The 25,455-nt window shown below is 28.3% G+C and overlaps 1 protein-coding gene across 2 annotated transcripts; it reads left to right on the top strand.

Annotated features, from left to right (window-relative positions):
- The first annotated feature begins 21,787 nt into the window (after nt 1-21,787).
- Nucleotides 21,788-25,192, top strand: LOC124912246 (60S ribosomal protein L18a-like protein). Of its 2 annotated transcripts, XM_047452812.1 has the most exons (5): nt 21,788-21,881; nt 22,307-22,402; nt 23,241-23,364; nt 23,442-23,559; nt 24,838-25,177. In XM_047452812.1, exons 1-5 carry the CDS (start codon nt 21,872-21,874, stop codon nt 24,889-24,891), a joined length of 402 nt encoding a protein of 133 aa, XP_047308768.1. In that variant the 5' UTR covers nt 21,788-21,871; the 3' UTR covers nt 24,892-25,177. The 2 variants fall into 2 exon arrangements, with proteins under 2 accessions (XP_047308768.1, XP_047308769.1); XM_047452813.1 differs by lacking the exon at nt 22,307-22,402 and having other exon boundaries at nt 21,838-21,881; nt 24,838-25,192.
- The last annotated feature ends 263 nt before the right edge of the window (nt 25,193-25,455 follow it).

Genomic DNA, 25,455 nt, shown 5'->3' on the forward strand with positions numbered 1-25,455 from the left:
CACGAGTTAGACTGCACGTCTAACTCCACGAGTTAGACTGCACGTCTAACTCCACGAGTTAGACTGTACGTCTAATTCATCCATTTAGACTGCACGTCTAACTTTCTTCAGTTAGACTGCACGTCTAACTTTCTTCAGTTAGACTGCACGTCTAACTCCGCTTAATTAGACTTCACGTCTAATTTCGCTAGTTAGACTACACGTCTAACTTTGTGCATCTAATGTCAAATCGGTCTAATGAATCTCATTAGAACCAAGTCTAATGAAATTGTTTTTCAATACACCTGCATTAGACGCATATACAATCCATTCCTCATTTCATCATCAAAATTCCAATAGTCAAACTATTTCAACACATTGATGGACTACATCATCTCTCCGTTTCTATACCTAGTTTACATTTCTCGCATTCTTGCTTATCCGCAATGCATTGCTCCATTTACATGATTGGTTCTTCTAGATACTCCTTTTATTCAAATTGAATCATAGATTCTTAAAAAGGGTATGAAGAGGCCGTTTTGAGTTTATTGAACGTACTAGTGTATAAAACATTGATGAGTGATGTTCATTATTATCCTTGTATTTGATCTTCAATTGAGCTATAAGGTTTTGAACTTGTGGGTTATAATCAAGAGATCATGTCTTGAATTGGAAGTTAATGAATAAGTGTGACCATCCGAAATCACGTATCCATCCTTAACATCTTTGCATACTTGAGTTGCTTTAAGATGTCATCATCTATCAAACTATAATAGGCCTCCCATCAATTAAGTGCATCATCTCTCAATTTTTATATTGAGATAAAAAATTTCACATGCTTTTATATCACAATGCATTTCTCTACTACCACGTGGTTAACTTTTGAAGTTACTCATTTTTTTGAATTAATTCAAAGATTCTTCAAAAGGATAAAATAAGGCTTATGTCCATTATGTTGAGCATACCAATGTATAGGACTTCTCTTTCTTGCATTTCTCATGATCGTTGTGAGGATCAAGAAATTCCTTCGTCTAGATGACATGATTGTCCTTATCTTGGAGCAAGGGATAGTCAAAATGTCATTAACGTGTCTTATGTAGTGATAACCCTTCATTACCTATATGTAATACAAATGTTATGTGCATTAAGTCTGATCATCTACGTGGCTTTGTGATGTTTTCAAATAGTAGATCTTGTTTTTGGTTTGTTGTGAAAACCTATGGATCTTATAAAGATGGTTAAGAAGAGAAATCACATCAATCGTATGATGACTCCTATCGTCATCTATGCACACACACGTTCCTAAAGGGAAATAGGCGCACACTTTCCAACTCGTCATTTTTATTTAAAATGAAAGTATCAAATTTGGGGTTTGTCATAAATTGTATGCATCATTATAAACATTCACTCGTCCTCTCCTTACATATGCACACAACGTTTTGCAAAGTATAAGATTGAGTCTTCTTCAAGCTCCTCCTTTCCTCGTCATTTGGTATTTCGTCTTCTTCGTTTTCTTTGGAATGTTTCTTGTTGAAACTTAGACATAAATGTCAATTAATTTTTTTTGAGATCGTCGTCCTCTTTATGTTTTTCCACTCAGACGAGTAAAAGGGCTGGCTTTGGTTGATCTTAACCATTATGACTAAGTCATTTCCTCAAAGGGCGTTATCTCGCTTAACTTGAACATCTCTTGGTGAAGCCCACAATACTTGTGACGGGGTCCAATGGCTAGCATCGTGGCATCGATCATAAAATACCTATAAAACAAACACCAAAGATAAACAACGTTTTAAAAAAAAGGCCAGAATGTACTCGTGAACGCCTATTTTAGCTATAATGCTTACACATATTTACATAAGTATAGTAGGCACGTAAAAGTATTCTGCGTGGCTAGACTATTCGGGAACGACGAACGACTAGGTCTTGGGAATCGTAACCAGGATTTTGTTTGTATGGAGAAATCATAAGAGAGAGTCCATCACCCCGTCGGAGAGCATAAAAAATCGCCAACTGAGAGTAAGCAACGTTTCAATTGAGAATTTCTCCTCATTCTCACGATGCATATCATTCAAAAGGGACATCATCGTCGATGAGAAGGATCGATCTTGTGTACTTAGGTTCGTCCTCTCGCATCATCGCTCAAATTTGAAACAGATTGTCATTCCTAATTGACTAATCTTTGTACATAATACTATAGGTGTACTGATGACGTCGCATAACGCACATCGTGTACTACCTTAAAACAAAGGGCGATGTGCCCAAAATTAATTACAATGCACGTAGAAAGGCAAAGTTGGATGATGTACCCTTTTTTGCCTTTATTTATTGATTTTTTTGTTGGACTTTTTTTGCATTTTAGATTTGTTTTTGTTGAAGGTGTAAAATATTATTCTTAAGAATGACCAAAAGATTATTTCAAGCTAAACATTCATTATCCTCATCAGAGTTGTCAATAAAGCTATACGTTAAATATCGACCCTTCCCGAGAAGGAGTTTTCGTTACTCGATAATTGCGCCCCATAACTCACCTTTTTCTCGAGTTTAGAGTGAGACGAGGAACCAAAATGGTAGGCTTGACTAAAGTGAATTTAAAAGCATCAATTTAGACTAACTTTGATTTTTTTAGAGTCGCCACCTAATTTTCTACTCGAGAAATTAGGAAAGAAAAATATTTTGCGTGTTTAAACGTATTTTAGAGATTCTGTTATTAGTTTAGTGCTTGGTTACACATGAGAAAAGGCTCACGCGTTATGTCTGGTTTGCTCGTCACATGATATTATATACTTTAAACTTTTACCCATTTAAAAGAATATTATTCTACACCTTATTTATTTATTTATCAAATCCTAAGACATGGATCTAAAGGTAATCCAAGCTTAAATATGTTTCTAGTTGTGCATTATTATGTTCCTTAGACATGCGTCTATGTCATGGTCTTAAATTTAAGACGTAATTATATAAAATAAAATCATAGTACCTATGTCTATGAGGCTCGAAAATGATATCTAGAAAAAGAAACAAAAGAGGAGTTAGTTTAAAAAGAAGTAAATGTCCAAACAAACCCTTAAATATCTTATTTATAATTTGTTTTTTTATTAGAATATTTTATATTTTAACTTATCATTAGTGTATCATCATTATCTACTATCACCTACAATTTATGCATATGGCTTTATATATATAATATATATTTTTGTTTTATTTATTTATTCATATTTGAAAGAAAACTAACTAAACAAATTTGAAAAACAAAGTGACGGATCACGGTAGGGGAATCAATTGTAGCCGAGCAATCAGCTTAATTCAGTCGGAAAAGGGATCAGATCGATCATTAGTGTCTGCTGCCACCCTATTTATCAAAACTCTCTATGACATATGAAGAATGACAATATGACAATCATAAATTAAAATGTTCATTTCGCTTGAAAGACATGTTAAATTTTACGACCGATAGTAATATATTATCAATAAAAGCATAGTGAATCTATATCTAGTGAATCTATATCTGTAATGAACAAAACTTTAGAAATAGAAAAATAGACACAAATGGCTCTCAATTACACATTCTATTTCATCGTACCACTCACTGTTGGAATTTATGGGTCACTATTATAATAAATAATTGTGCAAATGTCATCTTTTAATTAAGCCAAAATAATGTGATATAATGTGAAATTAAGTTTATAGGCTTATGGATGTATTTATCATGAATATAAAGTGAGGATACCTAATTAAACTTTCTAATTTTATGAAGGGGCTAAATTAGAAATGTTCAAACCAAAATAACTAACATTATGGTTATTTTGTAACGGTATGATCCCCAATTACTGTACGATTCATTTTTCTCTTTGCTCCCCATCAACAAAGAGAGAAAACAAATTTGACGTATCCACATCTAAAGGAAGAGAAGATTAAAAAATCTTTCAAATATAAGGAAAAATATGATGAGTAGCTTCCGCTAATCGTTAATCATAGTATTATTTTCTCATATATATTATTAGGATTTAATTCAGATAATCTAACAATTGGTATTAGAGCCATCCTAATTTAATTAAGTGAGAAATTATATCGATGTAGATATAATATACAGATTTAATTATATGATAAATTATATCGGTGTAGATAATATATTCATATTTAATTATGTGAGAAAATTATATAGATATATGCAGATTTATATGCATGAAATTATATGCATGCAATTTATATGCATAAATTTAATATGCATGGAATTTATATGCTATATGCATGCATAATAAAAGCATGTTATTAGGATTATATATATATATATATATATATATATATATATATATATATATATTAATTTGTGATAATTTCAAACAAATTTATGTAAAATATAAAGATTTATGGTTAAATAGAGGAATTGTTTGTTGATAAAATTTAGGGATATTAAGATTCTCTCCTAAGTTCGACTATTTATTTGGATTATAGTGAATGATTGATATAATATATTATATATTATAAGAGAGAATTGAGGAATATATAATTATAATTATATATATATATATATATAATTTATTAGGTATAATTTATTTTATTTCACAATAAAATTAAATTAAACTACATGTCATTTATCAAAACAAAATTATATGTTTATTTAGAAAATAATATATTATTGATTTAGGTTATATACAATAATATATATGACATTTAAATTCAAAATTAATGATATTATAGTTCATTAATTGAATTGTATTTATTTATACAAATAATCACCCAAGTGACAATGTTTGTTGAAATTGATTCAATAAAATTTTGAAATGTAAGTATTGTGTAATTCATGTGATTATATTATTTGATCCAAAGATTGATAATTAATTGACCGAATTACATAAATACTTGTGATGATAAACATGTAATAATTATAAAGTCATATTTATGTGAATAATTAATATATCTAAAGATAAATTTTATTATTTGACATGTCTTATTATTAATATTTGATCATTACAATAAAATACTATTAGCAATTAATATTATTGTCCAAAGACTTGATATTAATGTTGTGTTAAGTATTTTGAGATGGGGTAAATCATAATTTGAATTTAATTATTACTTAATATTATAGTCAGTCATGAGCATGTTATTAATGTAATTTATTATTTTGTTTTTTATTTATGAGTACAGTTGTTGCTATTGTATCTGCTAATGCTAATTTGATTCTGATCCTTAATGGAAGTAATTTTAAGGCTTGGAAAAAGAGCATTCTTATTGTTCTCGGATGCATGGATATCGATTTTTCGTTTAGAATGGATGAGCCCACTCCTACTACGGATGATAGTAACTTTCATGATAAGAGAATATATGAGAAGTGGAAACGTTCTAATCGTTTGAGTCTTATGATCATAAAGCGTGGCATACCTGAGGCTTTTAGGGTGCGGTATCTGATGAGATAACCAATGCCAAAGATTTTCTTGCCAAAATCAAAAAGTATTTTGAGAAAAGTAATAAAGAAGAAACTAACACTCTTTTAAAGAGACTAATTTCAATGAAGTTTAAAGGTAAAGAAAACATAAGAGAGTACATCATGGAGATGTCTAATGTTGCTTCTAAGTTGAAAGCACTCAAACTCGAGATGTCTGAAGACTTACTCGTGCACTTGGTGCTTATATCTCTTCATGTTCAATTCAGTCAATTTCAGGTAAGTTATAACTGTCAAATGGAGAAATGGACTCTTAATGAGCTCATTTCATTTTGTGTACAAGAGGAAGAGAGATTGAAGCAAAATAAGACTGAAAGTGCTCATTTGGCAAGTACCTCTAAAGAAAGGGGTATAAAGAGGAAAAATGAGGCTACTAATGATAAATTTCCAGCACAAAAGAAACGAACTCAATCTCAAGTTAAAATTGATAAGAGTTGTTTCTTTTGTAAGAAGGATAGACATCAAAAGAAAGATTGTCCTAAGTACCGTATTTGGCGTGCTAAGAAAGGTACATTTCATAATTTAGTTTGTTCTAAAGTTAATTTAGCTTTAGTACCAAGAAACACTTGGTGGTTAGACTCTGGTGCTACTGTTAATATAAGTGTTTCATTGCAGGGTTGCCTGAATTACCGAAGACCAATTGATGTTGAAAGACACATTTATGTGGGAGATGGAAAATCGGTAAAAGTGGAAGCAATAGGGCATTTTAGATTGTTATTACGTACTGGTTACTATTTGGATTTAATGGATACATTTGTTGTACTGTCATTTAGACTTAATTTGATTTATGTTGTTTGTATGGACAAATTGGGATATCATTGTTCATTTGGAAATGGAAATTTAACTTTATCTATTAATTCTAAAGTTGTTGGAACCGGTTCACTTATAGCTTATGATAATCTTTATTTGCTTGAAACAATTGCTTCTTATAATGAAACCTTGAATGAGGAATCAAATGGTACTAAGCGAAAAATAAATAATGAAAATTCAAGTTCCTTATGACACAAGCGATTAGGACATATCTTTAGAAATAGAGTTGAAAGACTTGTTTCCTAAGGAATTTTGGATAAAATTGATTTTTCAGACTTTAATGTATGTATTGAATGCATTAAAGGAAAACAAACTAAAAGAAATAAATTATGTGCAATAAGGGCAAATGACGTCTTAGAGTTGATACATACGGACATTTGTGGGCCATTTCCTACATCTTCTTGGAATGGTCAACAATACTTTGTATCATTTATAGATGACTACTCAAGATATGCATACATATTTCTAATTCATAAAAATTCACAAGTATTGGATGTGTTCAAAACATTTAAAGTTGAAGTTGAAAACCAACTCAATAAAAGAATAAAGAAAGTCAAATTTGACCGTGGTGATGAATATTATGGTAGATATGACGGTTTAGGTAAACAACGTCCATGACCTTTTGCCAGATACCTAGAAGAGTGTGGGATTGTCCCACAATACACCATGCCTGGTTCACCGAGAATGAATGGTGTGGCTGAAAGACGTAATCGCACTCTTAAGGACATGGTAAGGAGTATGATTAGTCGTTCGACTTTACCAGAATCCCTATGGGGAGAGGTACTAAAGACTGCAACCTACATTTAAAATAGAGTACCAAGTAAAGTAACTACTAAAACACCTTATGAGCTTTGGACTAGTCGTAAACCTAGTTTAAAGTATTTTCATGTTTGGGGATGCCCTGTTGAGGCAAGACCTTATAGGCCGAATGAAAGAAAATTTGATCCCAAAATAGTTAGCATTATTTTATTGGGTACTCTGAACGATCAAGGGGATATAAATTTTATGATCCCAAGTTAAAAACAATTTTTGAGACGGAAACTGCAATATTTTTTGAGGATATTGAGTTTGATGGGAGAAATAACTTTGTCTTTGAAGATAATTTGGATTCAACAATTCCTATTGAGGAAGACTTGATTCATATCCCAAATGATTTTGACATTGATATGGATATTATTCATATTAATGATCAAGTTCAAAATCAAGAGCAACAAGAAATTGTTGAACAAACTCATGAAAAACAAACTCAACAACCTCAAGATCAAGTGCTTTTAAGATGATCCACTAGAGAAAGAAGAATTGCTATATCAAATGATTATATAGTTTTTCTTCAAGAAAATGAGGATAGTGGTAGTATAATGGAAGATGACCCTATCAGCTTTTAACATGCTATGAAAGATACTAATTCTGAAAAGTAGATTTGTGCAATGATCGAAGAGTATAAATCTATGCAAGACAATAAAGTTTGGGAACTTGTCACGTTACCAGAAGGAAAGAAACCTATTGGTTATAAATGGATTTTTAAAACCAATCGGGATTCAAAGGGTAATGTTGACAAATATAAGGCTCATCTTGTAGAAAAAGGTTATTCTCAGAAGGAAGGGATTGACTTTAAAGAGACATTTTCTCCAGTTTCATCGAATGACTCTTTTAGGACAATCATGGCATTCGTTGCACAGTTTGATATGGAGCTTCACCAAATAGATGTCAAGACATCATTTCTCAATGGAGACATTGAAGAAACAATCTATATGGTGCAACCAGAAAACTTTGTATCGGAAGACTCAAAGCATATGGTATGTAAATTGAGAAAATCTATTTATGGGCTCAAACAAGCTTCTCGTGAATTGTATCAAAAATTTCATCAAATTATTATCTTATTTGGTTTCGAGGTAAATGTCGTTGATGAATGTGTGTATCAGAAATTTGTTGGGAGTAAACATATTTTTTTGATTTTGTATGTTGATGACATACTACTTACCACAAATGATTTAAGCATATTGTATGAAACCAAGAGTTTTTTATCAAAGAATTTTGAGATAAAAGATCTTGGCGAAGCTTCTTTTGTATTAGGAATCCAAATACATCGAGATCGTTCTCGAGGTATCCTTGGGTTATCTCAAAGAAACTATATTGATACAGTTCTTAAAAGGTATGGAATGTTTGATAGTAAACTTTTAGATACCCCTATCGCTAAAGGAGACAAATTTAGTCTCAATCAATGCCCAAAAGGAAATCTTCAAATTGAAGAAATGAAATCAATTCCCCATGCTTCGGTTATTAGGAGTTTGATGTATGCTCAAGTATGTATGCGTCCTGATATTGCGTATATTGTTGGAGTTTTAGGCAGAAATCTTAGTAACGCGAGATTAGATAATTGAAAAGCAGTTAAAAAGGTTATAAGATACTTAAAGAAAACAAGAGATTTCATGCTCATATATCAGAGGTCAAATAAGTTTGAGATCATTGGGTATTATGATTCTGATTTTGCGGGATGCCAAGATAGTAGAAGATCGACTTCAGGCTATGTTTATCTGTTAGCTGGAGGAGCTATATCCTGGAAGAGTGCTAAACAAACTCTTGTAGCTTCTTCTACCATGGCAGCTGAATTCATAGCATGTTATGAGGCATCAAATCATGGTTTATGGCTAAGAAATTTTGTCACAGGGTTGCGTATTATGGAAGGAATTGAAAGACCACTAAAATTGTACTATGACAACAAATCGGCCGTATTATATTCCAATAACAACAGGAGTACAACAAAGTAAAAATTTATTGACATTAAATTCCTTGTTGTTAAAGAAAGGGTACAAAATAGACAATTAAGAATAGAACATATTGGAACAAACTCCATGTTAGAAGATCCTCTTACAAAAGGCTTGGTACTCAAAGTCTTTCATGAGCACACTACTCACATGGGTATTTTAGTATTTGAGTATCTTTAGTTTAAGTGGGAGTTTATATTACATTGTTGTTCTATGACTTTAAAGTATTTGTGTATACACTTATGTTTTATTTTTCAGTTATGATAATGTTTAAAGATATTTTGTACAATAATGTTACAAGTTTGATCTCACTTAAGTAGGACGAATTGAAAATTGACATGAATAGATCACCGTGCATGGAATTTTCATTCCTCACATTCATGATATGATTTGTCATTTAATTGTATTGATTTATGTGATCATTGTTGGGTCTAGTTGTGAATAAATACAACGAAGAGCTCTTTAGTCCTATATTGATATAGTTAATTGATAAAATTGTTTATACAACATATGAATGAGATGACACAAAACTTTGGACGCATTATGATTGTTACATTTATTTTTGTAATACGTGATCCAGTGTGAGATTGTTGGAATTTATGGGTCACTATTATAATAAATAATTGTGCAAATGTCATCTTTTAATTAAGGCAAAATAATGTGATCTAATGTGAAATCAAGTTTATAGGCTTATGGGTGTATTTGTCATGAATATAAAGTGAGGATACGTAAGTGAACTTTCTAATTTTATGAAGGGGCTAAATTAGAAATGTTCAAACCAAAATAACTAACATTATGGTTATTTTGTAACGGTATGGTCCCCAATTGATGTACGATTCATTTTTTTCTTTGTGTCCCTATCAACAAAGAGAGAAAACAAATTTGACGTACTCATCAATTGGAAGATCCATTCCACATCTAAAGGAAGAGAAGATTAAAGAATCTTTCAAATATAAGGAAAGAGATGATGAGTACATGTACGCTTCCACTAATCGTTAATCGTAGTATTATTTTCTCATATGTATTATTAGGATTTAATTCAGATAATCTAACACTCACTACCAAGTATAAGACATAAATGAAAACATATATCATATGTCGAGAACAAAACATATATCACCCTTTTGAATTAGTATCTAGATGCAATGAATTAGGCAATAGAGTTTTTTTTTGGTGAAGATCGACATAAACTGCTCTATTTTCTTTTACCATCGTCTCTCCTCCCCTTCCTTCTATTTTGCTTTGATCTCCTCGTTTCTCATTACTGTCTCTAGTTCAAATAGGAGGCTCTCACTCTGCGGCTGGTGATCTTCGTACCTCATAGATGATAGGGAGAATTAAATTTTTCCAAAAGGACTACTATCGTTTTTTTCTTTTATCAGATCGTTGAGAAAGAAACTGAATATTGAAGAAGAAATGAGAATGTTGTTGGAATTATTTCCAATAGGTACATATATTATTTAATAATTGTATATTAGTTGTTACCATAATAAAGATTAAAGCCCAATTAAAGAGATCTATTAAAATATAAAAGTTATGGGCTTATTTAGACATCTATAATAAATATGGGGACATATTTTTGTAGAAGTAGAAATACCATTTATTATTTCGTTGATGGGCCGAATAATAAATGGGTATATTAGGGCTAGGTCTCCAACCCATATAGATATCCTACCTAATTTGTTTCTCTCAGACAAAAAGGTTTATGTTCATCTCTCAAGAACACTCATGAGGGCTATCAATATAGGGTTGGAAGACTTAAACCCCACCCACATCAGACATTCTGATTCAGGTACAGATATAGAACAAGAAGATCCACATTCCGATCTAGGTCCAGATTCAGAACAAAAAGATCCAAGATCTAGAGAAGATAAAGAAGAAGAGAATAACGAAGAACGACTTAATGGGCCATTCTTCATTCAAGATCCATGTATGTTTCCACAATTACAGTTTATCTCAATTTATCGACATAGAGTATATAGATTATAAATTTAAAGATTAAAGATTTAGATTAAAGATTCTAACAAGTGGTATCAGAGCCTTCTCTATGTCAATTTATGGAGATTTAGATTTTTAAATATATATTTTTTTAAAATTTGAAAAGACATTCATATATGTTCTTCGTCTAATTCAATAACAACTAATAAGGATAAAGATAGATTGCTGAATTTGGTTAACAAGATTATGAATAACAATTAAATTTCTGTATATTCACATTAAATATATGGAAATTGAATAAATTGAATTGAATGTTATGTATAGAACAAAAGGTGAGATAATTAAGAAAAAATTAATTCTATTATATATATTTATATATATATAAATATATATTTGATTTGAGGTTATATATATATTTGTTATTAGTTAAAGAATATGAATAGACATTCATACATATTCTTGATAAATATGTTTTTTTATTTACTGAATTATAAACAATAAATCATTTTGATGTATATGTTATAGTAAAGAAAGACTCTAGACATCTAATCCATTTTTTAGAAATCATAAAGAATAAACTGTTTCTTAAAAATCATAAAGAATAAAATTTTTTAGAAATCATAAAGAATAAATTGTTTCTTAAAAAATAAACGGTTTTAGAATCATAAAGAATAATTATTTATAAATAAGAGAAATTTATGGTAAACAATAATTAAATATATATATATATATAATTTAGTAATTATAATTAATTAAAGAATTTCAGATTTTAGTTAATTAAGTAATTATATATTGAGAGAAATCTATTGGTAGAGAAGTTGGTTTTTTTTTTTTAAAGAATTGATCAAATTAATATCTCTTTATTATTAATTAGATAATTAAGGAGATATTAATTAATATATTATATATATTTTGGTTATATATATATATATTTTAATATATATTTTGTGTATGAATTTAATAATAATTATAACCGAATTAATTAAGAAAATTTGAATTTTAGAATAATAATTTATTATCATTCTAATTATATAATTATGTAAGGAATTAAGGAATTCAATTTTAAAATAATAATTAATTATTATAATTAATTTAAGGAATTAAAATAATAATAATATTATTTTAATTAGTTAAAGATTAAAGTAATATTATTATTTTATTATTAATAATAATTTAATAAATAAAGAATATCAATAACTTATTTAGAAGAATTAAGTTATTTATGAAGAATTAAGAAAATCAATTAACCTAATAATTGATAAATTTAAAATTTAAAATTATTTCATTATTTTATCCTATGTAATGGATTATTTCATTATTATATTTGAATGAATCAATCATGTTATATTACATATTTGGATATATATTTACATATTTGAGAAGTATTTGGGTAATAAGTAAAATCACAATTATTTGTTTTAGGTTACAAGCATATGGAGTTTATGCGATTTTGATACATAAAATAATATTCGGATTTTCGGTATTAATAACACATTCAAAATTTGGTACAATTTTATGCCCACTTAAATTTGTAATTATGCGGTTGTTAATCGGCCCAAAGGAAGGTTAATAATTGGCCAGATTGCAAAATTTAAGAATGTACAAATTATTAATTTATAGAACATATTTGTTTTATAAGATTAAGTCGGTTGTGTTTGTAACTATGCGATTATTAATCGTACAAAAGGAAGTTTAATAATTGGTCAAATTACACCCTTAAAGTATGTACATAAGTTATTAATTTATTAAATCAATTAATTGAAGCAATATCCTACCAAAGTAGGCTCTCTTGTGTAGGTTAATATGTTTTATAAATTAAGAAGGTAGTGTATATGTAATTTATGCTGTTATTTAATCGGCCCAAAGGAAGATAAATAATTGGTCAGAATAACGTTATGCACATGTGGTAATAAATATATAACAATTATTCGGTGTGGCATATGAATAATTGGAATATCCAAAGATAACCAATTGTTTGACATGACTTATTGTTAATATTTGATTACTACAAAAGAGTACCGTTTGCAAGTTAATATTTAATGTCCAAAGACTTAAATATTAATTTTGCGTTTAGTATCTTATGATGAGACGTACCAGTATTTTGAATTTACGTGATTATTAAAATTTTGTGAGTATGGTTGTTCATTTGTTTTGTTATCTAATTAAGTAAACACTTCTACTCATACGGATTTTTCTTGTATACATCTTAAGTTCATTTGATATGATAAAGTTTTAAGGCGTATCTGAATTGTTATTTTTAAGAATTATATCTAAAAGGGTTAAAAATGCTAAGGGTATTTTTAGACTAAAGATATCATAAGAAATACATCATAATATATGTTTTATTTTGTTTCAAAATTAAATGCATTAAAGTTAGAATTGCACTAATGTATTCTCATGCATCTAATTTGGATTTTCATATTCACACTTAAGTTAATTGATGTGAATTGTAGTTGTCTAAAGGGAGACTTAGTCTCTATATGAACTCACATCAATTGTGTATAAGAAAATAAAATATTGAAACAAAAAATAACATAAATAATGGTCACTTATCAAATACCTTAAACGATAATAAAGAAATGAAGTTGTAAGAATTGCAGATATTACTCCTAAAATAAAATTACTAAAGAAAGTGGTGCATAAAAGAATACATATTATAAGTTTGTTTTGTTTGTTCTAAGAATAATTTAACTATAGTACTCAGACACATTTGATTGGAACTTAGGTGTTATTATCTAAAGTGAGTGTGTTAATGTATGGTTGAGTTAGTTGTTAAAAAATCACTTGATGGTGAAAGAAACATCGACGTGAACAATGACAATTCAAATTAAAGATAAAGAATTAAGGAACAATTTTAGAAACTCTTTATTTAGAAACAAACATTTAGGACATATCTCCATATAATAAATTTATTTGGAGAGAATAATTAAATAACTACAACTTATATATGGAATACGTTTCAATTAAAATAACTAATAAATTCTTTTGGGGTTGTCTAGTTAAGGTTAGGCTTTACAGGTCTAAAGAAAATAAATTGGACTAAAGAATTGTTAATTGTTAAATATTCTAAAAGGTTTAGAGACAAAATTAGTCTCATAAGTATTTCAATGTTAGGCTTAAAATATATATATATATATATATATATATATATATATATATATATATATATATATATATATATATATATATATATATATATATATATATATATAAAAGACTCCTTAAACAAGAGTCTAATGTATGCTCAAGATTATATGAATCAAAAAATTAAGTATAATAATGATGTTGGACAAATACTTGAAGGATCCTGGTTTGGATCATTGAGAAAGCAACCAAACAAGTAATGTGACATTTTAAGAACAAAACATTACATACTCATATAGTGAAATCGAATAGGATAGAGATCATTTGGTATATTGATTCGAGTTTTGTTGGATACTAAAACAATCGAAAATTCGTGCCACATCATTTTAGTTTAAAAAATTAATTTTTGGAAGAGTGTTAAGTAGACACTCGAATTATTTCAAGTTGATGGCATAATTTATTAGGTGTTTTGTGGCATCAAATTAAAGAATCTGACTGCAAAATTTTGTCACGGGGTTGCAAATTATGAATGATATAGAAAGACCATTAAATTATGAATGATATTACGTGACAATAATTGGAAGTTCTTTTACTTTAAGAGTAATATGAGTTCGACTAAGTCGAACTATTTGGAAAATAAATAATTCATAATGTTTACTTATCTATTGAGCCTATTTGGACAAACTCTAAAATTACGGACCAGTTCTCTAAATATTTGCTATCTGAGGTCTTTCATGAACATATTGTTCATATGGATATTGCATATTTAGATGATATACAGTTTTAGTGAGAGTTTGTATTGTGATGCTTGTATAGATAAAATTTGGAATTTATGTGCACATTAAAGAATCGGTTTCTAAAGAAATTAAAGATTTAGTTTGTAAAGAAATCAAGATTATAAAGTTATTTAGATTAATCTCTATAAGATATAAAGGAGGACCAGTTGGTATTAGACATGTTAAAGATCACACTACATGTTAATCCACACTACACACCCATGTTTAATCTATGTAATTTGATTGTATTGACATATGTGACTATTGAGGGTTTAGTTACGAACTAATGTAACAAAAATTGCTTTAATCCTATGTTGATATAATTGATGGACGAGATTGATATAGATGTATTTGGAAATGTTAACAATATTTTGAGCTCTTAAGGTTATAATATACAATTGAAGGAAATATTATATGATCCAAGTGGGAGATTCTTGGAATTATTTCTAATATTTGGGTAATATATATTATTTAATAATTGTATATTAGTTTTTACCATAATAAAGATTAAAGCCCAATTAAAGTGATCTATTAAAGTATAAAAGTTATGGGCTTATTTAGACATCTATAATAAATATGGGGACATATTTGTGTAGAACCAGAAATACCTTTTATTATTTCGTTGATGGGCCGAATAATAAATAGGTATATTAGGGCTAGGTCCCCAACCCATATAGATAACCTACCTAATTTGTTTCTCTCATCAGACAAAAAGGTTTATTTTCATCTCTCAAGAACACTCATGAGGGCTATCAATATAGGGTTGGAAGACTTAAACTCCACCCACATCAGACATTCCGATTTAGGTCCAGATATAGAACAAGAAGATCCACATTCTGATCCAGGTCCAGATTCAAAACAAGAAGATCCAAGATCTAGAGAAGATCAAGAAGAATAGAATAACGAAGAACAACTTAATGGATCGTTCTTCATTCAAGATCCAGGCATGTTTCCGCAATTACAGTTTATCTCAATTTATCGACATAGAATATATAGATTATAGACTTAAGGATTAAAAATTTTAACAAAGTTGTCTATTCTTATTAGAAGGAAAAAGAGGATATTCTTTAACACATAAATGATCACTGTTAAATGATCCTCCTTGTTCTCTTTCACAGGGAAAAACAAAACAGTCATATTTTAATTTTGTATTGTTGTGTCCCTCCCTTACCCTTGTAAGGGAACAGGAAATCCCGTAACAGGGTATCATTTCTGTGTTTGACATGCCTTTTTTTTCTTTTCTTTTTTAAAATAAAATATCAACATAAGAACAAATTAATAAATATATCAAATCAATTTACTCTCATTTTAATTTATTTGGTTTATTTAAATTAGTCTAAGATTACATTTTAATATTAGGATGTAAGATGTGATTGTCTATAGTTTGATATCCTCGACTATATTCATAGTCAAATATAGTCCTTTTTAATATGATTCCCCCGAACATGGTTCCACGTCAATAGAAACGTCAATCTTTGAGTGCATTGTCTAATCTTGCATCATAGCTTGTTCTCGAGTGTCTGATTAAGTCCACGGTTGGCGCATCTAACGGTATTGATGATGTAACGTTGTTCTGCCTATATAAAAATGAGTTTGAATAGTAATTGTGTCGTATCTTTTTCGTTCCAACTCCGATTGTCGTGATTTCAATTACGTTGCGTTGATTTTTTCAAGTTCTTCAAATTTGTGTAATTGTAGTTTCCGATTAATTTTTTTATTCTAAGTAGTATCTTATTTATAATAAAATTCAACTATAAAGTTCCATTACTACTTGCCTCTTAAATAAAATTTGGGAGTATAGAAAATGAGTGTTACACTTAAATTTTTTATTTATGAAGATGATGAAGAATTTAATTTATTATCAATAATACTTTGTCCATTGAGAAAAGGCTCCATGAATTGTAAAATGAGAAGACTCATAAGTGGCATAATAGACAATAATTTTGGAAATTATCTTTTAAGAGAAATTATTTAAGCCTAATTGGTATGTAATCAAGAATTTTCTTTTTGAAAGATATGTTTTGGAAATAAGGCACATACAAGTTATGTTAGTTTTAGATAATATACTTGGTTTTGAATAATTGGGTAACTGAATTCATGACGTTATTTTATACAACTTCTCAATTTTCTTTGTAGATGGCATATTGGCCATACCCATGATCTCATCCCAATTGGATAAGAATAGAAGCTTATGGTTAAGTATTAATTTATAATGGATTGAATGTGATTACATTCATATCAAACAATACGCAACGTATTGTTTGATATGAATGTAATCACATTCAGCCATACTAAAGACCACACCTATCATCTCATCCAATCCGATAATGAAAATTTTTTATGATTGAAGTCATCAATTTATCTTATTCTTGGGTATGTGGGTTAAAAAAAACACCTATTATATCATCCTATCCGATGATGAATTTATGATTGAAGCAATCATAAATTACATAATTATTTATATCATATTATATTATTAATATAACAAAATATATATAATAATGATATTATTACAATATTAATATTCTTAATAATATTTTATTAGTAATATAAAGATTTAGCTCAAGTGACGAAGAAAATGATTATAAAATGTCAGATTCAATGTTATTTAAAATATTTTAAATTAAAACAAAAGTCAAGCATGCGAGATCACACTATTTTTTTACTAAGTGTTTTCCTTTTGTTATGGTGTTATTTTTTGAGATTGAATAACTGAAGTTTGATTATCATTCTTAGCATAAAGAATAAATAAAATATCACCATGATTTAACTTATAAATCATGTATTGTTGCCATCACTTGATAGAGATACATCTCTTTATGGGCTTATTAGTAATAGATTTATTTGAAACATTTTGATTATTAATTTTTTTTAATTGGTATTAATTTTGTGAAAGTTGTTTTTTTTGGTAAATTAAAGCGTATTAAAAATATAATAATAACATATTTTTTTAATCTATATATATATATAATAATGTTTAATTTTAAAGTGTTCGGATTGTCGGGTTAAGAATTTTGGTTAATTTAGATATATACTTAAGTCGGAATTTGGGTTGACACGTCCATAAACATAAAAGGGTTAAAAATAAAATTAAAAATATTATAGGTATGTTTCAAACTTGCAACTTAATAAAACAAGTACAAACATTTAACTATCTATGCTAATAAGACTTTATATTTTTTAAATTAAACACTAAATTTGATAAACATGAGATATTCTTAACAATATAAGTTCAACTTTGTAACTAACTAATCGAGAGTTGTGGTTAATTTGAATATATATGTAATAGTAAATTGATATTTGAGTCGGATTTTGGGTTGACCCGCCCATTAAGTTAAAACGGTTAAATATAAAATTAAAATTATATATATATGTTTCGAACTTGCCACCTAACAAAATAAGTATAACTATTTAACCAATTAGGCTAATAAGACTTTATATTTTAAATTCAACACCAAGTTTGATGAACGTGGGTTTTTCTTAACAATATAAATTCAACTTTCTAACTAATTAATATATATATATAATAATAATAATGTTTAATTTCAAAGTATTCAGATTGTCGGGGTTAAGAGATGTGGTTAATTTGGATATATATGTGAGAGTAAATGGATACTTAGGTCGGATTATGGGTTGACCCGCCCAAAAACTTAAAACAGTTAAAAATAAAATTAAAAATGTTATATGTATGTTCAAACTTGTAACATAACAAAAACAAGTATATCTATTTAACCAATTAGGGTAATAAGACTTTATATTTTAAATATAACACCAAATTTGATGAACGTGGGACATTCTTAACAATATAAGTTCAACTTTTTACATAACTAATCTATATATAATAATGCTTAATTTTAAAGTATCCAGATTTCTGGGTCGAGAGTTGTGGTTAATTTGAATATTTATGTGAGAATAAATAGATATTTAGGTTGGATTGTAAGTTGACCCGTTCAAAAACTTAAAACGGTCAAAAACAAAATTAAAAATGCTATATGTATGTTTCGAATTTGCAATTTAACAAAACAATTACAAACATTTAACTAACTAGGCTAATAAGATTTTATATTTTAAATTCAACAACAAATTTGATGAACGTGAGAAATTTTCTTAACAGTCAACTTTTTTACTAACATAATAAAGACCATGATTCAAAATAATAAGTATTTATTAAATATTTTAAAAATTCTAATATTATATATAAAAGTATTTTTTAATTGTTTATCATATAAATTATATATATACATACACAAAATTATAAATATAAATCAATAATTTTAAGGGGTATAGTGGTTGAAGTGTTAATGCTACATAATAGATACCATGGTTCAAAATAATAAGTATTTATTAAATATTTTAAAAATACAAATATTATATATATAAGTATTATTTAATTGTTAGTCATATAAATTATATATGAATACACAAAATTATAAATATAAATCAACAATCTTAAGTGGTCTAGTGGTTGAAGTGTTAATGTTACATAATAAAGGCCATGGTTCAAATCCCGCTAGTGTATTAAAGTGAAATTTTATGGTCACGGTATAAGATGTTCAATTATAGTGGATAAATGTGAAATGAGATAGGCTGGTCAGTCGAAGTGAGGATAAGTAAGTCGGGTTGTTTATTGTTTATGGTTTTGGTTAATTGATGCAAATAAGGTAATGCTACGAGAAGTCGATTTAAAAATTGATGAGTGAGGGTAAAAGAGATTGGTAACATTGGAGATTGATTGATTTGACCGAAATAAAATTGTGTAAGGTCACACAATATGATAGGTTGATTAGGGTGTGGATAAATGTGAAATGAGATGGTTAGTTATCCGAAGTGAGGATAAAAAAGTCAGTTTGTATATTGTAAAATATGTGAGGAGACAGTCACTAGATAAGAGGTCAATTGGAGATTTGTGACCAGAGTAAAAGAGATATGTGATGTTGGAGATGGTTGATTTGACCGAAGTGAAAGTATAAGATCACATATGAGAGGTCCATTATTGGGGTGGATAAATGTGGAATGAAATGCATGGTTAGCCGAATTGAGGATAAAGAATGTTGAGTTGTATTATTGTAAAATATGTTAGGAGATGAGTTGTTTGACGAAGTGAAAACAAAATCTCGAGATTATAGATTGATTGTGAATTGATGAATAAATGTGAAATGGGATGGTTAATTAGTCAAAGTGAAAGTAAGGTAACGAAATGAGAGGTCAATTGGGATAGATAATTGTGGAATGAGATGTATGGTTAGCCGAAATGAGGATAAAAATGTCGGGTTGTATATTATAAAATATGTGAGAAGATAAGTTATTTGATGAAGTGAAAGTAAGGTCTTCGAGAGAATATATGTCGATTGGGATTGGTGGATAAATATGGAATGAAATGAGTTTTGATTAGTCGAAGTGAAAGTAAGGTAAATAGATAAAGGTCGATTGAGAAAGAAATTGATATTGGTGGTTAAATATGCGAGAAGATTAATTGTTGACCGAAGTGAAAGTTAAAGTCACAAGATGAGATATCCGATTTGAATTGGTAGATTAATGTAGATTGAAATGGCTGACCAGTCGGAGTGTTTTAAAGTCACGAGTTGAGAGGTCGATTGAACATTAATGAGCTAAAGTGATGGTAAAAAAGAGATTAATAATGTTTTAAATTTTTGATTTTACTAAAGTTAAAGTGTAAGGTCACGAAATTAGAAGTTAATGGTAAAAAAATATTTATGAGACATGTGAGAAGATGAGTTATTTTACTGATGTGAATAAAATGTAGAATGAGCATATTATATATATATATATATTTTATTTTAATAGTGATTTTAAAAAAAATTGAAATATTAAATACATATGATTAATTTTTTTTTTTATAAATTTAATTTGTTTACATTTTTAATCTTTTGCATCTCACAAAATTTTTCCTCATTTTTAATTAATGAATTGAATGATAATTGAATAAATAGATAAAATAATATTTGATAATAATAAATTAAAAAAACGAAAAAACCTCTTTAAATATATTTTCTCCATTAATTTCTTTTGATAAAATAAAAAATGATAATTAATAGGATGATAAATTATTGAAATAATAAAACAAAAAATTTGACATCACAAAAAACAGACAAGTTTCTATAAAAGTATTCTTTACTCTTTAGAAAAAGTAAAATGCGCCAATCAGCGTTTCTCTCATTGTTCTCAACTTCCATTGACAGAGACTTCCTTGTCGTCTCTGTCTCCTCCTTCAATAGACCTTTTCTCTCTCGTCCTTTTGATCTGAACCTGACGCGGTACTATCAAGTCAAGGCTTCGCCGTTCAGCTTCACCGATCAACAGTAATCTCTCTACACCGAGTTAGTTTGCTGGAGCCTGAATGTTTAAGTGTGTATTTCAAGGGCTTTGATTGTTTTTTCAGTTTCAATTTAGGTTTTCTCCATGCTATATTTATTTTCTGATCGAATAGTATTCGGTAGGAAGAGAAACCTGCTAATTTTACTTGTACATGAATGAGATTGGAATTTATGTATTATCCTAGAAATCAGCTCATTTTACTTCTGTATGAATTATGTTCCAAGATGTTGCTACCTCATTTTTCTCTATCAGTTTGAGAGTGGATTTTTCTTAGAGCAATTTGCTGATGGAAGACTTCTGGACCAATTGATGTTGTTGTCGTCCTCTTGTATAGCATAAAAGTAGTTACAGCTGTATTTTGGAAACCCTAGATATGGTTTTCAAGTTTAATTAAAAGCTTTCAATACTCATAAACATAAGATACATGAATGAACGCAAGATTTAACATGTCTCTATTTAGTAGATTTTAAGGAGTACACTTAATCCTATGTTACCATGTCTCTATTTAGAAGAGTACTCTAATAAACACTGTTTAAATGTGTTATAACAACAAATTGTTGGATCTCTCACGTATCCAATCTTAGAACTAGTGTTTTTAGAGTTATAGATGAACTTAACAAATATTTATGGAAGATAACATTCTGAATTCTTTGTAGTTGAGTGTGTAATTATGATTTGAAGCAGGTAACAAAGCACAGAGTAAAAAAGTAAAAGCTCAAAGTACCAGAAACACTCTGTAAATGGAACCAGGTAACTGATTTTTGACAAATCCATGCAATTGAAAATGTTGCGGAATTCTCTTTATATTTTGGGTTAGTTCTTTCTTGAAGAATTCAAGCGAACTAACAAGTTGAAGGATTGTTAATCGCCTTGTATTGGTGCATCTAGATTTGTGGTATTGAAAGCAATTAACAGAAAGGAAGAACATAAAAGTTGAAATAGAAAAAGACCCTAAAAGAGAAAAATTAGATACCTCTTTTTAATTACAACGAAAGAATGAATGAATGAAACCCTTTCTGCTATAGATTATCACGTTTTAGATATTTTCTTGTTTATCTAAAGATCGATGCAATAAGTTTTGGCTTATAAAGATGGGGAGTTGGGACAAAAGATTGATATTTCCATTTTTTAATGTGTTCACAAGTTCTGTTGTATTATGTATAATGTGCATATAGGTGCAGAAACTGAGGGGAAGGTGAGAAATGGTCTGGAATTGGTGAAACATGTTGATTTTCTAGGGCCCTCAACACGTTACCATTCTGTGTTTAAAGGTAAAATTCTGTTTTTTCCATGACAGTTCTTATCCTTATTCTTTGTTTCAGTATATTCCCAGTTCTGGCCTATTTGGTAACAATCCTATATATAGACATAATTATCCCAAATAGGAGAAATTGAGAAAATACCCATTTCTAGATAGATTTGTGCTACACATTTCTAGGGTTAATAGAATATGAGAACAAAAGAGAGATAAAAGAAGATGAGAGTCAACAAAGAACGTAGGGAGAAAGGCCAAGTTCAAACATTCTTCATCCACTAGATATGTTTCATACACCTAGCTATCTCTATTTATAACCATAGAAAACACATTAAACTTGGTGGTCCTCAATAACCAATCAATCAGATGCCAAATGCACCCCTAGCTCAATCTAGACAAAAAAAGAGTCCTGATTGGTTGACATCCCCGACTATTCTTGGAAACTCTTCTCAAATCTAAATATCCCATACATTTCAGGAAGCAAATAACGCAGCGAAGTGGATGGTCAAACACTTTGGTTGACATGTTTTCTCACGTCATTTGAGATTCCCTTTGGATTTTACTATGCTTTCTCCGTTTTACTTTCAAAAATAAAATATCTCAAACCCTGATTTTAGAGGATATTAAGGTTATCCTTGAAATCTCCTCCAAAGTCTCAGTATCCCTTTCACTTTGTTCCTCACATAGAAATGTCTGATTTTATTTTAATAAACAGGGTAAAATATATACTAAAACAAAATGGTTATATATACTCGTTTCTAATTATGCTCATAATGTCTTATTTTTGCCCAAAAAATCTGATTTTGTTTTTTCACTTGAAATATTCATGCATAGAGATGTCTTGTTAATGACAGGGAAAGCAACAGATGCTGCAGATTGTGAAAGAGGCAAGTATATGCTCATTAAAGAAGCTGATGAAGAACTAGGAACATACGACAAGCCCCTACCTTGTTTCGGCTGTGGGATCGGGTGGTTCTCGTGAGTATAATAATCCCTTTTTTTCGTTTTTTATTATGATCTAATTTAACAATAAAACTGTTCTTCTTATCTTGTAGATTTCTGTTAGGATTTGTATTTCCTGTTTTGTGGTATTATGCGACTTTACTCTACTTTGGAAATTACTATCGAAAGGATCCTAGGGAGCGAGCTGGTCTTGCTGCGTCTGCTATCGCTGTAAGTTGTTGTTCTTCGTGTGTTTTTTCTTTAAGTTTTCTATTTTTGGATTCAATTAGTTTTGGAACAAAAACATTAGTACACTACATTAATGAACAATAAAAACTGGCACTGGAAATTATTTCTTCACTAACCAGCAGTAAAAAAAAATTCAGATTATTAATTTTTTCTTTACTATTAATATATGTAATTAAGAAAGTATTTCTTTTTTCTTTTTGTTTAGAAAGTACTGATTTTATTAGAATTGAAATTCCTTATAATTTAATTCCTTGTGGAGAAATCAACAGAATAATGATTTTGAAGAAATAAATTATTTGTTTTTATTATTGATTAAATTATATGCATATATATATATATATATATATATATATATATATATATATATATATATATATATATATATATATATATATATATATATATATATCATTAAATTATTATTGATATGACATATGTTTTTGTAATATAACTGAACTATAAATATAGAGTAACAAATTGAACTTGCATTAGTTAATTTAAGCTTGTTTGTTCTTGTTTTTTATTTTAAATTTATTTGGCTTTATTTAAAAAAAATTATTTGATAAAAATATGGGTTATTTGAGTTTTTTTTTTTTTTTAAAGATCAATGATTAAAATGTCTTTTTGTATTTAAAACATAACTTTAATAAATTATCAAAATTCCTTCTAGTGGAAATATGTTTCATTTTTCTCGTTACTCAGTTCAATCAAAATACTAAAATATTTTTTATATTTTATTTTATGTAAAAAATATATTTTATTATTATATATTATTAACTTTTAATTCTTTTTTAATTTATATAAATGAGTATTAAAATAATTCAAATCCATTCTAATGATTTCCTTAGTTTTACACTTTCTCTATTGTTTGTATGAGTGATGTACATTTTCATACCAAGAGTTAGAGAGAATCATGATCCAGAAAAAATCAATATATAAATTTTCACTTTTGATGATTTTAGTATGGGATGACAGACTGTGATCAAATAACTTACATTTGTAAATATATATATATTTTTTTGGTTATTTGAGAATTTTGTTGAAAATTTATATATTTTATTATATTTCTTTTTAATCATCAAATTATTTAATTTATAAATTAATTTTTTTAAAAAAAGATTTACTTTATTTTTATAAAATTTAAATATAAAATAAAATTACAGTAATTCAATTAAATAATTTATTTATTTTATGAATGAAGATTTAAAATTAAAATTGGATGACATGTATTGTGATAAAAGAATTGATTTTTTTTTTCAGGCATCGGCGTGGTCAGTTATGTTATTAATTGTTGTAGCCATTATTATACTATAAAGCTTGATCAATCTCTCCAATGGCTTCTGCTCTTCTCATGGCAACTTTCTTTGAAGATGGATTCCATTATTAAAACATTCAATTCAACATGAGTTTTAGCAGCTGTCCAAGGTACACACATTAGTCATACATATACGACTCATAACATGAAAATTAATACACAATCTAATATATATGTTATTTTTGTGATATACAAATGTGTATATTTATTTATATATTATTCCATAAAAAAAAATTCTGGATCTATTAAGTGACGAGTTCTTCACAAACATGACAAATGTATGTTTCTCATGTTCGATTTTTACTAAAAGCGCTTAGTTAGTAATGAATGGGTGAGTGAGGCTATGAGGGTCATCCTAGTTTTCTACGTTAATCCAAACAAAAAAAAAAGTAAAATTAATTTAAAAAAAAATGCTATTTAGTTAGTCTTTCAACAATTTTCAAAATTTCAAATTGGACATAGTAGATTTGGAACACAAATGATGGTTTTTCTAAAATCCTGTTTTAGTTTAAGCAAAAATTATGGAGAGAAAAATTATTTAATAGGAACATTATTTAAATTTT

This window comes from Impatiens glandulifera, chromosome 8, assembly GCF_907164915.1.
Source record: "Impatiens glandulifera chromosome 8, dImpGla2.1, whole genome shotgun sequence".
In the NCBI taxonomy this organism is placed as follows: Eukaryota; Viridiplantae; Streptophyta; class Magnoliopsida; order Ericales; family Balsaminaceae; genus Impatiens; species Impatiens glandulifera.